General features: G+C 37.0%; 1 protein-coding gene across 4 annotated transcripts in view; it reads left to right on the top strand.

Moving 5' to 3' along the window:
* The window catches only part of PTPRK (protein tyrosine phosphatase receptor type K), a 569,167-nt gene that overhangs the window by 268,393 nt on the left and 283,152 nt on the right, over nucleotides 1-17,622 (top strand). For all 4 annotated transcript variants that reach the window (XM_047732848.1, XM_047732846.1, XM_047732844.1 and 1 more), the window contains exons 4-5: nucleotides 10,577-10,658; nucleotides 12,974-13,089. In XM_047732848.1, the coding sequence (XP_047588804.1) occupies nucleotides 10,577-10,658; nucleotides 12,974-13,089 (198 nt within the window). The remainder of the gene's footprint in view (nucleotides 1-10,576; nucleotides 10,659-12,973; nucleotides 13,090-17,622) is intronic.

The following is a 17,622-nucleotide window of genomic DNA, read 5'->3' as shown; positions in this document are numbered from 1 at the left end:
CTGGGATCATGACCTGAGCCGAAGGCAGAGGCCCAACCCACTGAGCCACCCAGGTGCCCGGAGTCATGTGTTTTTGATACTTACTACCCTACATCAGTATCTATTCAAATTAAAAAGGCCATTGACAATTATTTTGCAAGTGTAAGATTTTAGGAATGAAAATTAATTTTAAATAACTCATAGACTTTTATCAACTTAAGTATTCTAGCGAGAGTTTTAAAAATGATTATTGTTAGTTCTTTATTTAGATATTCTGGATACTTTGGTGGGATAGCCAACTCCCTGGGCTAATTTGAAGTATAGGAATGTACGAGGCTTGCATATTCATTTCAGTGTGGAGCCTTCTGAAAATTGTCTTCTTTAGACTTTTCTTCTATGTGGGGTACTTTGGCGTGAAATCTCTTATTTTCTCCTTTTGATCTCTGGGCCTGCATTTTTACTGTTTCCTGGACACTGGTGTGTGCCTGGACTGATGTCTGTTGTTGATCAGGCAAATACAATACCAGTCTGCAAAGGATTACAGGTGGAAGGATGGTGTAGTTGCTTTTCACGCAAGTATGATCTTGTTATACCTAATATGTTCATCCATCTTAGATAATTTAGCAGGCCTTCTCATAACCTAAATATTGGTAATGCTAAGCCTCGTGTTTTTGTAATACTGACATTTTATTCAAGAATACTTGGCTATAGTACACTTAGAATTTACATCCTAGAATCAACTCAAGTCTTTATTATATTATTATAATGGTGTTTGGATAGATAGATAGGAGTGGTGTGTGTGTGTGTGTGTGTGTGTGTGTGTGTGTGTGTGTGTGTGTGTTGCGCGCATGCACACGCGCACACGCAAGAAAGAGAATATCTGAACCCAAACAGCAGCTTCTGTTGAGTGCAGACCCTATAACTATACAAAAAGCCTGTGTGTGTTCAGGTAACTGAGTACAGGTTTTGGAATCTCTGGAACCCTTATTACTCTCTGCAAACATTTTAGTCCTAATGTGAAGTCTTGACAGAGGACTAGTTCTCCTAAGAAGCTGGCCATATTTAATGTCAAGACATTTTAAGGAAAATAGCTGATTTTGAACACTTATGCACTCATGATTCTTGGAGGTGCTAAGGGTATCTAGAATCTGAAATAGGAAAGAGTTTTAGATGAAGAATCAATTAGGGCTTGACCATATGTCTTAATTTTCTCCCACATTTAGGTAACATATAACGAGAATCCTGTGATTATTCTCGGAAGCAGCTCTAAAGTCAAAATGTAACAGTATTTCCTTTGGTTCCACGTTCTATGTACCTGTTGCAATGGAAGGTATTTCTCTTCTTCAAGGAACTAAATAAGCAAGTCAGCAACCAATAGAGGAGGACTGTTAAGAGTTCATTAGTTTAAAAAAAATAATTTATTAGTTTCAGAGAGCCCTAAAGGCATTTTACTAAAGGCATTTTTTGCATATTAGACTCTTATAAATAAACCATTACATGACTCAATAGGCAAACCAGCCTGCTATACTCAAATCTGGCATGGAGAAGCTCCTTTTCTTCAATACTCTGAGCGAAACTTTAGTTTACAAAGCAGAATTCCAGATTGACAGTACCTGGGAGAGGAGCTGCAGTGGGTGACAGCAAGCGATAAAGGTTTCAGAGATTCTGAAATCTACACTCTGTTACTTGAATACACACAGTCTTTCTGAAATTATGGGATCTGCCACTCAGTGGAAGCTTCTCTATGGGTTTAGATATTCTCTTTCTTTCTCTCTCTCTCTGTCACACACATACAGTCCTATCTTTTTCTCTGTTATCTATCCACACACCATTACAATGTGCAGTAGACTTTTGCTATCACCTGCCAGTTATGTGTATATTAATCTTTAAGTGTCACCAGAAATAGAATATTTCTACATTTGAAAAGAAACTAGATTCTAGATTTTGAAGTTTCCACATTTGACTTTTGACTTACTCAACATAAGATCTTCTGGGGCCTATAACCAGAAATTTATTCCTTACAGCATTATTTAACTATTCAAAGGAAGTAATTATGTTTTCATAATTTGCAAATTAGCTTGGGAAAATTATTTGGAACTTTCTCAAGGGAGAGTCATTTTATTATGCCAACAAAATTTTACGAGTTAAGTAAAAGTGAACTAAATACCTTATCCCATATTTCCCCATGAGGCAAAACTATTAAATCCATTAAAATCCATTAAATCCATTAAAATCCACTTACATTACTTAGTTGTTTTGTGACATGTTGGAACTCTTTCCAGCCTCAGTTCTCAATAGGATTCTTATGGTTGGTTTACTGATGCTGTGGGGAACAAGAAAAGTCATTGTCTTCAATGAGTTTATATTTTAGTAGGGGAGATGAATCTCAAAAATGTATTTCTACAATGAATTATGTAAATAAAATTGTGCTCTGTTTGTAGCTCTAGCCTGAGGACATGTCTTCCCAAACAGTCTCTTACAGAGCAGATATTAATCCCCATGTAATTTAGGATTAACTCAGAGGACAGGAAACACTCCTACCTGTTTGGGTTTCTTTTCTTTCACTCATGCCATCATCTTCATTATTGCCTTCCCATAGCCTCCCTCTAAGTCATTTTCTTCCATTTGTCATAAACTTTTCTACTGGCGTCACTTAGAGTTGCTTTCTCCACTGTCATGGCCCACCTTCATCCCGACTGTGCTGTCTTTATGGAAAGTCCATTGACAGTTCCTTCACCTCTTCATCTCCAAAATCCTCTACCTTATTTTAACCTGCTGCTCTGATTAAATGGATCTCGTAATATCTCACAAGTGTTCTAACATTGCATGTAGTATTTCACTTTCTGACTACCACATAAACTCATCTCTTTCTCCTTCATTCATTTTACTGAACTTATCCATCAATCTCAAGGGAACCTCCAGGTCATCAAACCATCTGTTTTTTACCAATTCTTCAACAGCTTGCTTATTGTATCAAAGTTTGATTTCATCATAATCATTTTGGTCACATTTGCCATTTCCGTAAACTCCTTGTTTGCTTCCCCCCTCCCCAAGCTAGTTTTTATAAACTTAAAACAAGCAATCTGCTTAAAAGTCACACACTTCATGTTAGATTACTAGAAATTCATGTTGGGATTACTAGAAATTCATGGTCCTCAACTGCAAATGGAATGGGCTCACACCACTCCTGGAAATCCTACTACTTTTTTCTGTTCAATTCCCTTTCTAATCCTCCTCTCCATTCTACTCCATTCAGTATTTTCCAATCTCTACCTGGTCTTCTTTTTACCAGCTCATCCCATAGAGCTGAGAAAATTGAGGCCATATAGTAGAAACTCCCTTTACCAATCCTACAAACTTACTCATGTCTTCATTCATCCTCATCTCCCCTTGTGTTTTAAAAAACTAGAACCCCTTCATATGATGTATGATTTGGATTCTGTCCTTTCCTATCTCAAACTAAGAGTTATCATTTCCTTTTCACATACACTCAAAATTCCATATCAAACTGAATCATCCTCATCAATCTCTAAATACTTGTTTCCCACCTTAAAAAGTAATAATAATAATAAAACACTTCTCTTGATCCCATATCTTCTTCCATTTTTAAAGTTTTGTTTAATTTTTAGTTTTTTTTTTTTTTAAAGTAAGCTCTATACCCATTGAAGGGCTTGAACTCACAATCCTGATATCAAGACTCACCTGCTCTACCAACTGAGCCAGCCCAGAACCCCTCTTCTTCCATTTTTAGGTAAATTTCTCTCCACCAATTCAGATTCCTTTCCTGTGGGAGTTTTTATATTCATCTCACTCCTCTGCTGTCTTCATCATTGTCCAATATGGTCCCCATTTCTTTTCTTCTTCTTCTTCTTCTTTTTTTTTAAGATTTTATTTATTTATTTGACAGAGAACATGAGCAGGGGGAGAAGCAAGGGGAGAGGGAGAAGCAGGCTCCTGGCTGATCAGGGAGCCCAATGTGGGACTTGATCCCAGAACCGTGGGATCATGACCTGAGCAGAAAGCAGATGCTTAATTCCCTGAGCCACCCAGGCACCCCTGGTTTCCATTTCTATCGCTTCATACAGATGTCTCTTCCTTTGGATATCATTTATACTATAGAATCTGAAAAAGCCAAACTTATAGAAAGAGAGACTAAAATGGTGGTTACTAGGGTTTGAGGGCTTGGGACAATGGAGAGATATTGGTCAGGGAGTTATAAGATGTATGAGAGGGTATTTTTAATCTTCATTTTACTTAGTGTTTTACCAGGATTTGGTTCTGACATCTCTTCCACTTCAGATACTTTTTAATTGGCTTTTGTGACAATGTCTACCTTCACTTCCCTTTAATATCTCTACATGGTTTTTTCTTCTTTTTTTCAATACCTTCATCCTTTTGCAGGCTCATCATTCTCAATCCTATCATGGTAGAAGGTATGGCAAAAAGAGAGAAGCTGGCCTAGTCCATATCCTTAAGAAGCCGCCGTGTTTAAAGTTCATATGAGAGAGAGAGGTCAATTATACTTAATGATTCTGACATACTTCTGTTCATAATATATAGTATATCCACATTAAAAAATTTTTTTTAAATAATCTCTACACCCAACATGGGGCTTCAACTCACAACCCCAAGATCAAGAGTCACATGCTTTATGGACTGAGCCAGCCAGGTGCCTCTACTTTTTTCCCCCAAATTGGGGCAGAGGGTAAAGTTTTTGATGAGAAAGACAAGGGAAAGAGAAGAAATTTCACTTTATTACATATGTTCTTTATGGATGCTTTCTCCCATGATAGTGCTCCCTAACCTAGTTCACTTATTGTATGCCAGGGGCTGTGCTAAATATTTCATGTGCATATCTCATTTAATCTTTCCTTAAGCCCTGATGTGGTTACTAACATTTTCTCTTTTGGGTATCTCAGTCAGTTAACCATCTGCTTTTGGCTCGGGTCATGATCTTGGGGTCCTAGGATCAAGCCCCATGTTGGGCACCCTGCTCAGCAGGGAGCCTGCTTCTCCCTCTCCCTCTCTGCTTGTGCTCTCTTGCTATCTCTGTCTCTGTCTCTTTTTCTCTCAAATAGATAAACAAAATCTTAAAAAAAAAAAAAAAGGAAAGGAAATTGAGGCTTAGATTTTACATAAGTCACCAAAGTAACTTTATATATAAAGTTGCAAAGGTAATTTCAGGTACAACTTTACATACATTTTTTTTCATAAGTTAAAGTTACCCTTAAAAAAAAGTAAACTAGGAAAAAAAAAAGTAAACTAGGGACACCTGGGTGGCTCAGTCATTAAGTGTCTGCCTTCGGCTCTGGTCATGATCTGAGGGTCCTAGAATCGAGTCCCATGTCCGGCTCCCTGATCAGCGGGAAGCCTGCTTCTCTGGCTCCTGCTTCCCTGCTTGTCTTCCCTCTCTCGCTGTCTCTCTGTCAAATAAATAAATAAAATCTTAAAAAAAAAAAAAAAGTAAGCTAATGTTTCTGACTTTGGGGCCTATACTCTTAACACTGATAATATTGAATGAAAATTAAGGACAGAGTTGTGGGGTTTCCCCCCCAGATTTTTCTCATATCCATAATATCTTATATTACATGAATTTCATGTATCATTTAATCATTGTACATTTATCATTCAGTCTTCACCACAAACTTGTGATGTAAGCAAGTCCAGTATGGGCCAGATGAGGGGAGGAAGGAGGAAGACCCAGTTAAATCAATTGCTTGGGTTACAGGTGATAGCAATTAGATCACAGGGTTTCTGACTTCGAGTTCAGCTTTCCTTTATATGAGGTACATTCTCTGCATTAATTCGGTTTGCTAAAGGATGAAGTCCTTGTTCTTTAGCGTTAGCCTTTTCCCCTATTTTAATTCAGCCTTACTTCACTTATTTAGTTAACAATCCAAGAATGTTGCTAGAGTAGCAAAAATTTGATTGGAATCATTACCTTCAGTATTTCAGGTAATGGAGTGGAGTGAAAACAGCATGCAAAGCAGAGTCTGTCCACTCTGTTCCCAGGCTGGCCTCTTAGGTGAAAGTTGACATCTGGTATGGCTTCCTTTGCTCTCTTCTTGTGGGAAGCCCTGGTTGACTACCTGACACCAGGCATTAGATCTGACCTGAGCATTTGCTCAAGCAAGCTTTGTGTAATTAAGTTACTGTGATTTGTTTCCCCTGACTGGACACAAGAGCCTTATAAGGTGAGGGCTCCGTTGAAGTGATAAAGCTGATTAGATCCTTCATAGTAAAGGAATCTGATCTTAGAAATTTCCTCCAGCTCTTGTTAATGAGGCAAATACAACACTTAGCAGAGAAAATGAGGTCACTAAAAACAGAAACACTTCTTTTCTCTAATAAAGGACCGATTCTTTTGCTCCTCTTTTAAATCCAGGCCTAAATTTATTGTCCAGAATAAAAGCTCAGTTTAAATGAACAAGTAAGAAACTTTGTCTCAGGAGGTGGAGTAAACATATATAAGCTTATCACCTATATGAAGCAAAGGAAGTAGAACAATTGGAGAAAGTAAAACTAAGATAAACTTAAGAAATTAAAATAATTTAATGTTGGCTACAAAGGAAGTGAAATAACCAACAATGATTAATTACACAAATATGTGGTCCATTCATTAAAAAATGTAGTTTTTTTCTTCAAAAACAGTTTTCTGACTTTTTCATTCTCTACCTTCCCTTCTCCTGAACTACCATTCAAGCAAATAAAACTTATCTTCGTGGGATACACTTACACAAATCTCATACATTAACAGTGTGGATGAGCTTACCTTTGGGGTTATATAGCACTTTCACATCTGTTATTGTTTACTTCTCATAAAACTCTATGATGAAAGTTGCATTATATCCATGATGAGGACTTGGGATTTGGCTGCAAAAGGTTATGGGATTTGCTCAAGAATCTGTAAACAGGAGAGTTGGGAGTCAAGTACAAGTTTTTTCAACACCAGGTAAGGGACTTCTACCACAGCCACTCCAAGTTACACTGTATTTAACATCTCTGATTCTCACCTCTATTTCTTGCTAAGCCTTTGTTCCAATATGTGGAGAGTAGCATGACAATCATTTTCATTTCAGATATACTTACATGAAATGTCAATCACATGTGTGCATGCACAGGCACATACAGACATTTCTGTGTTCATAGATTTGCCATCCTTCATTGTGAAGTATTTCTCTTCCCACAAAGACCCCGTTCTCCTTCTCAGCTTCAGCTTATGCCAATGACATCAATAATCATAAAGGACAAACAAAGTAGGAACGAAGTATTACAGGGGAAGGTTTGTGATGGGAACGGATGGATGGGAGACCAACCGGCCACCTGGTCTACTGTGTCCCCTTGGCATTGGCTTTGGGATGGGTATAGGAATACAGGAGGACAATGGAAAGGGTGTAATGTTGATGATACTGCTATCTAGTCAGTATAATGTTTAAAGGAAGTACTATTTGAAATGATGTTAATTGTTAAAGTTTAACTTTTTAGACTTTTTAAAGAAATTTAAAGCCTGTTTAAAAGAAATGCTTTCAGTCAGTTATCATATGGTTTCACTTACTTGTGGAGCATAAGGAATAACATCAATGATATGGAAAATGGAGAAGAGAAGTGAATTGGGGGAAATTGGAGGGGGAGACTAATCATGAGAGACTATGGACTCTGAGAAACAAACTGAGGGTTTGGGAGGGGTGAACCTGGTGGTGGGTATTATGGAGGGCACGTATTGCATGGAGCACTGGGTATGGTGCATAAACAATGAATTTTGGAACACTGAAAAAAAATTAAATTTAATTAAAAAAAAAGAAAAAAAATGCTCTCTCTGCATTTGGTTCTTTATCTTGACAGTGTAGTAAAATTGATGGAACAATAGAAGCTGGAGGCAGTTGGGCTCAGCTCTTTCCTGGCCCCGCCGCTTGTTAACGGTTACGACTTTGGTCCAGTTACTTAACTTTTCTTTAAATTGAGGATGAAAATAATACTAACCTTATATGATTGTAGTGAGGATTAAGTGTGTGTGTTTGTGTGTGTCTGTGTCTGTGTCTGGGTGGCAGGGGAGACGAGAGAGAGAATGACATGTGAGTGTGATGATGTGCATGCTAGCTTAGGATAGTCTCTTGTAAATTATAAGTGTTCAATGAATGTTAGTCACTATCAACTCAGTCACTCAATCTTCTACCCCTTCCGTTTGGTAAAACTGTCTGCCAAACATTACCGGAAAACTCCTAATGGTTAATTCCAATTGATACTTTTTAATTTTAGTTTTTCTTGACCTCTCCCCTACATTTCATATTTTTTTTTTTAAAGATTTTATTTATTTGTCAGAGAGAGGGGGAGAGAGAGCGAGCACAGGCAGACAGAATGGCAGGCAGAGGCAGAGGGAGAAGCAGGCTCCCCGCCAAGCAAGGAGCCCGATGTGGGACTCGATCCCAGGACGCCAGGATCATGACCTGAGCCGAAGGCAGCTGCCCAACCAACTGAGCCACCCAGGCATCCCTACATTTCATATTTTTTACCACAGCCAACATTTTTTTTTTTCCTTTTTAATTTAGACTTCCAAATTTCCGGAGTGTTGCACAGCAAGTGTCACTGTTTACACTCTCCCAGCAGAGGACCTGCTGTCTGTGCTAAGCTAGAACCACACCCTGATCCTGGAATTGGCAAATAATTCCTATGGGAAAGGAGACATGGCCGAAGATCAGGGGTCGCATTGGAGAGGCTCTGTCCTCCTAAAATTTGTGTTCATCTAAATGCCATTGTTTATGCAGATATCTGATATTTTAAAGTTACAGTTATTACTTTTCAGGCTTTTTTTTTTTTTTTTTTTTTGGTGGGAGTGTTGACCTGCCTCAAAACTCCTGATACTTCTCTTCTTTCCTTGGACATTATGTCTGAATCATACTTTGTTGGCTTTACTTCTGCTGTTGTGTTGTTGCTTTCCATTTCAGTGGTTTTCTCCAGTGCCATCTTACTCACTAATCATGTTAACTTGTAAATCTGTAATTCACTTCCATGATGATGACTTCCAAATCTACAGCTTTATTGTGGATCTATCTCTTATTTTTGAGATATGTTTGTCCAGTTAAGCTGTAAGCCTTTACCCCATATGTACCTTAGGCAAATCAGATTTGAAATGTGCTTAGTCTTCTTCTCCCTCAAATTTGTACCTTTTTCTGTATCACTAGTTCTAGTTAGGGACTCTGATAGTACCATTCACCTAGTGGTGCAAGCCTGGAGTTAGAATTGCCCTGTATTTTACTGCAACTGACAAGCCAAAAAGTTTTATTTTATCCATATCCTTAACATTATTTTTATCTTCTCTTTTTCTTTATATCTCTCTATGCCCACTCCTACTAGCACATTGCCTAACTGTTGCCAGTCTTGGTTTCTTTTAGTCCATCCTCCACCTTACCGGCATATATATTTCTAATATACTATATTGCTACTTTAAACATTAATTTCCAGCACATTTCCCAAAATGTTTTGCAGAATACTCCAAAAATAATCTATGTATCTCCATGAATAAAGGAGGCCATAGTCAAATAAAATGTTGAAATGTGGCATGCTAAATATGGTTTCTCTTGAAAAGTCACACTACATATTATTAAAAAAAATCAAAGGCTATATGAAGCTTTTCTATCGATTGTAACAACAGAACTCTATAACGTGAGCTTATATGTAAATATGGAAACATTTGTGTTTAATATTTATTAATGTGGAATTATCGACAGAATGTATTCCTGACTTTAGTACAATGGTATTTAAGCTAGGTATTCCATGCCTAGCTCTCTAATCGTACCTCTTCCCTTTTGAACCTTTGTAGCCATACAGATGACATTCATTTGGCTCCCCCCAAACACACCTCTGTTCTATTCCACTGTACATTGTTCCTTTTGCCTGGAATACTGCTAATCTAGCCGATGGCCTCTGTCTTTGAAGGTTTAGCTATTTAAAAGTGTAGGGGGTATAAGGGGTGTCGGGGGCACCTGGGTGGCTCCATTGTTAAGCATCTGCCTTCTGCTCAGGTCAGGATCCTGGGGTCCTGGGATCAAGCCCTGTGTCAGGTTCCTTGCTCTGCAGGAAGCCTGTTTCTCTTTCTCCCACTCCCCCTGCTTGTGTTCCCTCTCTCGCTGTGTCTCTCTCTGTCAGATAAATAAACAAAATCTTTTAAAAAATAAGGTAAAAAAATAAAAGTAGATCATTTGGTATTTTTACTACTGCCTGATACATTGTATGTGTTTGTTGTGCTTTAAATAAATAACAAAAATGGAGAAAATCAATAAGAGAAAATTCAGGGATATGAGATTAGCTGTATTGCCTATTCATTCTGCCTAGATGATGCCCATTCAGGAATTCTAACACATAGTAACAATTGCTTGAATAATTTTTTTAGCTGCTTGACCTCAGTAATGTTTTTGTTTGCTCACTGAACAAGATTTAGGAAATTACTTTACAGTATAAAATAAATTTTTAATTGTTAGAGGATAAAACTCTAATTTTCCTAAGTGTGCCTATTCTTCTTTTACTTTTACTTAGTTATTCTTCTTTTACTGTGAAAATTCCTTAAAAATGATTATAAATGTTTTCGATTTCTTCCTGACAGGTAATATTTGAAGCTGAAGTCTCAGGAGGGAGGAGTGGTTATATTGCCATTGATGACATCCAAGTACTGAGCTATCCCTGTGGTAGGTTGTGATTAAGATTTGTATTTTTCTATGCCCTTTCAACACTTGTTTTATATTGGCAGTGACTGTTGACTGTTTATCACTTGGTTGTGGCTGTCTCTTCTGTTGTTAGTCCTAACCTTCTGTTCAGTTTTAAAAGAACACTGAAGTATTTCTAGAATTTTTGATTCAAATAGTTTTCAGAATTGTAACTAATTGTACACATACTGAAGAGTTCTTTTATTTAATTACAGAGAACAAAATGCAAATTTAAATGAAACTCTAGATAGGGCAGACTCCATCTTTTGGTTTTATTAAGTAGTCTAGGAAAGCAAAGAAGAATAACAAGTCAGAGCTCAACTGAAAGGAAACTAAAAGAAACCTTACTAACATGTGACGTGTTCTGTTGAAAGTTGAAGGCAAGGGGCACCTGGGTGGCTCGGTCAGTTAAGTGTCAAACTTTAGCTCAGGTCATGAGCCCAGGGTCCTGGGATTGAACCCCAAATTGGGCTCTCTGCTCAGTGGGGCGTCTACTTCTCCCTCTCCCTCTGCCCCTCCCCCCGCTCATGTGCGCTCTCTCTCTCTCAAATAAATAAATGAAATCTTTAAAAAAAAAAAAAAGAAGTTGAAGGGAAGAGAATGAATTAGTTCACCATATTCCAAGCTTCAGACTAAATTTTTTTATAATAAGTATCTGGTTAATCCATACAAAACAACAAGATGATTGAAAGCAAACAAAACAAAGAGCTCAGTGGGTGAACACATGGTTTTGTTGTGTCTTTAGATGCCCATTGGTTGATCTTCAGATGGTGTAACTAATTTTGTGTGTACATCACATTTCCTGAAAGACATTTGTTACATGCATTCAGTCCGGCCAGACATAAAACAGCTGGCATAAATTCAGACTTTACCTATATCTCCCAACAGCGGTATTTTACAGGGCCCATGAATTCTAGATGATCTGTTCAGTAATCCTCCCGGTGGAAATTTTCTCACACACTGTAAGCACTGTGAATGGGGAGGGGAGCATTATGCCAGCGGCCATGGCTATGCTCCTGTTGAGAGCTTGTTAAACCTCATTGTGCATCCGCATCTCCTACAGGGGTGGCAGATCATGGTTTGTGTGGCCTCTGCCTTGGTGGTGATTCACTAAGTCTGGGGTGGGGCTGGAAAATTTACCCTTGTGATAAGTTCCCTGGTGGTGCTGCAGCTGCTGGCTTCGAGTTCACAATTTGAGAACCACTGTTCTAGTTCAAACATTTCCCTTTTTAAAGGCTACGCCAAGACCAGGTACTGCAGAAAGAGGTAGCGGGCAAGGGTCAAACAAGTGATTCCATTCAGTACATTCTAAGAAAAAGAGGAGCAAAATCATCTCATTCATAGTTCAAGTTGGTTTGCTCATAAATTCTTCCAGTCCATTAGTATATGAGCATGATGTTTCTGTCTACTGTTTGTTTACACTTACTGAAAGAGCAATGTAAAAGAAAGGCTCTCAGAAGTAAACAAATAAAAATCGGAATTAAGCACAGTGGCAGTTTTACTGTGATATGGTCCTCTATGAGCTTGCTTTTCCTTATCGAGGCTTAACTTTTCCTGTGTATGTTTACTTTCTTTCTGTTGAACATATCAGTAAGCTTCAGTTTTAAAGGGTAATTGTAGAGAACACTAATTTGAGAGTTATATAAGTCATGTAGGTTTTCATTACAGTCCTCAGTTTTTGTTGGTCTGATACTGCTTTAGGGTAACTTTCTTCCAACTATGAAGGAATAAGAAGTAGATTTAGCAACGGTGAAGCAGATATTTCATTTGAGAGAAACGGAAATATTCCCTTGTTCTTTGAAGTACTAGAGAATTACAGCTATTGAAAAAAAATTTTTTTTTGAAAGAGAGGCGATCTCACTGGTTAAGTTGTAAATTAATATTTTGACAACCATGTCTATGTCAGAATGTTAGATATCGTTGTATGTTTTCATTATACTTTTCTATTATGCTCCGATTTATGCCTGTTTGATTGATTCTTTTTCAGTGATTATTTTACCTCTTTTGCTTTCTCTGACGTGTCACTGTTTTATTATCACCCATATACAACATGCTGTGGCCAACCGTCAGTGGTAGTTATTGACTGCTGTCTCTGTATACAACAATGCTCTAGCAATTATGGGCGGGGAGAGGATTGTGAGCGGGAGGTGTATCTCATCACAAAGAAAACTCCATTTTCTTCCATATGGTATTTGTGTTGGCCAAAGGTAAAACTATTATCATTATTCTCTTGGGAAAAAGTCACATGGCATGTTTTCTTCATGTGGAAATAATACATTTCTTTTCTGCCTTCACAGATAAATCTCCTCATTTTCTCCGTCTGGGGGACGTGGAGGTCAATGCAGGGCAGAACGCTACATTTCAGTGTATTGCTACGGGGAGAGATGCTGTGCATAACAAGTTATGGCTGCAGGTAAGGCCAAGTGGACAGCTGAACTAACAGTTACACTTGATTTTTTAAAAATCACAGAGTACTGCTTCTGGTGTCATTCCTGTGTGTGTGAGAGAGAGAGAGAGAGACAAGGTCTCTTGTGTAGGTTTGTTTTAATTGACAGCAGATTCATCTCAGAAATTTCCGTTTTGAGAAGATGAATAAGTAGATGAGAGTACATAGTTAATATTTGGGTTAGTTTTAGTGAAAACTAATGTTTCTCTAAAGTTATGTATGACTAAAAATAATTTTTTTCTAAATCCATTCAAAGTAGGAAAAAATGAAAATTTCCTCATTTAATGTTTTGAAAACTCAACTTATAAGAGCATGTCACTTAAGTAGGAACTGTCATACTCTGGTACATTTAAAAAATAGTTTAAGAAACCTTTGGGAGTACTTCTGGAAATATGAATTGGAAGAGGGCCAATTAAATTTTTTTTAGAACTTTTGTGTATAAGGGTTAATCACAGATATGAGGTCAAGACATTTGCTTTGCACATATTAAATCCTCAGTAAATATGTATTTAATGAATTACAATTTAGCATATATTGGGGAAATGTAAAGGGTACATCACAGAGAGCTTTGAAAGACTCAGAGATCATGTGCCATGTCTTCAGAGAGGAAGGAAGATGCTGTGCCTTCAGAGAGTATCTGCCAGTCCTGGGGCACTGGGGGTGGGGGCAGGAGAGGCTGAGAGCAGCTCTAAAGTCAGGAGGCTGGCCCAAGGAAAGATGGCTGTTGAGCTAAATATTTGAGGCTAGAATGCATGTATTCTCTGAGCACTTCTTATTTTGGTGTGCCATTTGCATCAGAATGAAGGAAGGGATTTAATTGGTTAGAACTAAATTCCCGAGACTGTCAATAGGGACCAAAAGAGAAAAATCTTTGTAAGATTAGTATAGTGTTTTGGACATAGACTTCAGCATTTATTTTACCATCTTTTTAAAGAGGTGAAATTAGTGTTGGGGATAATCATTAGGTTGTGGGAGGTTGGGGTCATGATTATAATAAATGATTTTTTAAGTCATACCTAGTAGAGTATCTAATATTGTACTAGAGATTATAAATTTCTTACCAAATCCATATATCTCCTTGGATGTCATAACCCATATACTCATATAGACTTAATTGTCACTATTTTTGTAATTCATTTGATTTGCAGTTATTGGGATATCATCCTGAATATGTGAAAAGGAAACGAAGCCCCTATTTTTTTTTTCTGTGATTATGCTGATTTCCTCTATAGATATTGAAATACAAGATAATTATTTATAGGGGTACCTGGGTGACTCAATCCTTAAGTATCTGCCTTTGGCTCAGGTCATGATCCCAGGATCCTGGGATCGAGTTCCTCATCAGGCTCCCTGTTCAGCATGAAGCCTGTTTCTCCCTCTCCTGTTCCCCCTGCTTGTGTTCCCTCTCTTGCTCTCTCTGCCTGTCAAATAAATATATAAAATATTAAAAATAAAAGATAATTATTTATAGAGAGGGTACTATATAATATGCAGCCATTTTATCAGCTAAACATGAAGTCAGAATCCCTCTTTCTCTCTCTCTCAGACTAAATCAACAATTTTTAGTTATTTTTTCCTAATCAGTTAATTTTTCTTTCATTTAGGTGGGAACATTAGTTGGCATTTTACTTTAGTTGATCCATACAGTCTTGTCTTGGAGAACTAGAGACTCTGCAGTCTGCCTCTGGTTTTATGCCCCAAGATTTAATGTGGCATTGAAATAAAAGGGTTTTGTGTACTCAGATACCAGCTGCCTTGTGGCAACAAAGACTTTCTGGCCCTGCTGGTCTGAGTGGGTTGCAGTCAAAATGCTGCTCATTTATTGTTTGTTTCCTACTTTGTGGATTGGCCTATTTCAGAGTAGTTTTAAAAAAATATTCCTTCTGTCATTTTTCAAAGAAAGATGAGAGACAAAAAATAATTCTGTTAAACATCTAATCTGCTTTCCTTTTTCTCCTCTTCTTTACATATCCTAAGGTGAATTTGGGTATTTCTCTTCTGTTTTGACAGTGAGATTACCCAGTTCCTCAGCAGTTACATATGTGCCTTATTGTTTAAAAAAGCTTTTCTACTTTCTCAGTAATACCACTTAAATTTAACTTAAGTCATTCTTTTAAATCTACCTTCTTTGTGTTTAATATTGAAAACTATCCATTACTTAGTTGAGGGATGTTTTCACATGAATCGAGACTAGTTATTTTATATAAATATATAGTGAGTCAGTCAGAATGGTAGAAATATAATAAAGCAGAAAGAATCTGGATTCCATAATGAATCTGCAAGCCAACTTATAAAAATTGATGTCAAGTCTTGTTTAGTTGGTGCAGAATGACTTCAACAAATCAAGAGGCTGAACTGTTACTTCTAACTTTAATTTGAAACTTTTAACCTTTCCAACCCAGTTAAGTGTGTGTACTTAGAGAATTCATTGAACTATTGAATCTATTTTATAGATAAGTTCCTTATCTATGAAAAGAGATGTGGGTAGAGACTAAGATCCCTTCCAGCTATAAGACGCTAAACTAGGTCTTTGCATTATCTTTTAATGACCTGAGACATGGCCTTCATGACCTTATTGTTTGATGTAAGACTGTGAAATTGTTTATGTTATTCTTTTTGTATGGGTAAAAATGGCCCCTGAAATTAACTACCATTGTGAGAACAGCTGCTTAAAATACCTGTGGACAGTACTGAGAATGTATTGGAAGCAACCCAAAATGAAAGGTCACTGCATCCTGTCACAGAAGTAATGGGATAGTGGAGTAGCTGTTATACTTGCCATGGTAGGTGTCTTTAAAAAATGGCGATCGACTTTTTATGTTTCTCAAATCACTTACATTATACAGTATTAAGTGTCAGTTGATAAATGCTTAAATATGGGGTAAAACACCAAAGAACAGAAAAGCAGCCAAATTTCTGTTTTAAAGGAAAAATGATATACTACAAATACTTTAACCATAATACCTGATAGCATTTGACATTTAAAATAATTTATATATGGAGAGGTGTCTGGGTAGTTTAGTCCTTTAAGCATCTGACTCTTGGTTTGGGCTCAGGTCATGATCTCAGGGTTGTGAGATTGAGCCCGTGTCTGACTCTACGCTCAGTGAGGTGTCTGCTTGAAAAATCTCTCCCTCTGCCCCTCCCCTGTCCCCTCTTTTCTCTCCCTCTGTCTAAAATAAACAAATAAATAAAATAATTTATGTATGGAAATACATTTAAAAAGATAAATCTCTCACTTGTTCATTATCTTTAGCTCACAATTGATTTGTCAGTTATCTTTTATTGTTTAAAATGACATACAAATTATTAGGTAAATTAAAAAATAGAGCGCACAAAAGCAAACACTTGAGTTCCCTGAGCTAACCTTGGATAATTCATAAGGTATATATCATAGTGGTTTTTGGATGTATCTTTAGGGAGTGTTCTTTCCTGTAAGTTCTCAGTATAATTACCAAGTCTAAACATTAGGTCATTCACTCTAGATATTTGGAAAACAATGACAAAATACATTACCTAAATTAACCTCCTCGTACAAGCTCAGTGAACTAGGGATGTGTAAAACGTAAAACATGGATGACTGTTTTTAGAAGTCTGTTTAGTGTCAAAAAGCTAGCGATATGGTAAAATTATGAGGTTTTTTGGGCCATAGCTTAAAATGGTGTGTTAAGCTCATTCATGTTGGAAAAGAGACTTAGGATAAAGACTTTAGTCTCTTGTAGAGAATTTCCAAATTCCTTTTTGATCATAAAACTCAATGAAGTAGCATGCATTCCAGATATAAGCACAACATTTGTTGTCAGGTTAACGACTTGCAATTTTTTCCCACATGAACAGATGTTTTCCAGTGCTTCCAACAAGTTTTAGAACTGTGCTGTTTTGTGATTTGAAGGAACCGTCACGGTAGGGAATTTGTGGATTATAAATTAGGGCTTATGGTAAGCACAGGTTATAGGAAATAAGATCACAAATGAAATTTTAATGTACAGTTTATATTGAAATAAAATAATAAAAAAAACCTGGTTATATTTTTTGAGAAGTGTCAGATAATTTTCTCACAGAGAAAAGTTAGGTTATATATTTTTTTAGGTTAAAAATGTTAGTCATGTCCTTTCATTGTAGTGTTTACTGATATGAAGAATAAAGTGATGATGGCAAAAAAAAAAAAGTGATGGTGGCAAAAAGTGAATATATAAGGAAATAACTAGCATGACACAATAGTTCCACTCCCATATTTACACAATAGAAATATTTACACAATAGAAATAAAGACATTTACACAATAGAAATAAAGACGTGTATTCAGAAAATGACTTGTGTAAGAATGTTTATAACAGCTTTATTCATAAAAACCAGTAATTGTAAGGAGCCCCAATGTCCATTAAGAGGAGAATGGAAAAACAATGTGTGGTTCATTCAAGCAATGGAATGTTACTCAGCAGTTGCAAAGAATGAGTTACCAATGTGGATAAATCTCAGCAGTAGTATGTTTTTGGAAAG

This window comes from Lutra lutra, chromosome 6 (genome assembly GCF_902655055.1).
Source record: "Lutra lutra chromosome 6, mLutLut1.2, whole genome shotgun sequence".
In the NCBI taxonomy this organism is placed as follows: Eukaryota; Metazoa; Chordata; class Mammalia; order Carnivora; family Mustelidae; genus Lutra; species Lutra lutra.
The sequence above is the reverse complement of the archived record's forward strand: the minus strand, read 5'-3'. Positions and strand labels throughout refer to the sequence as shown.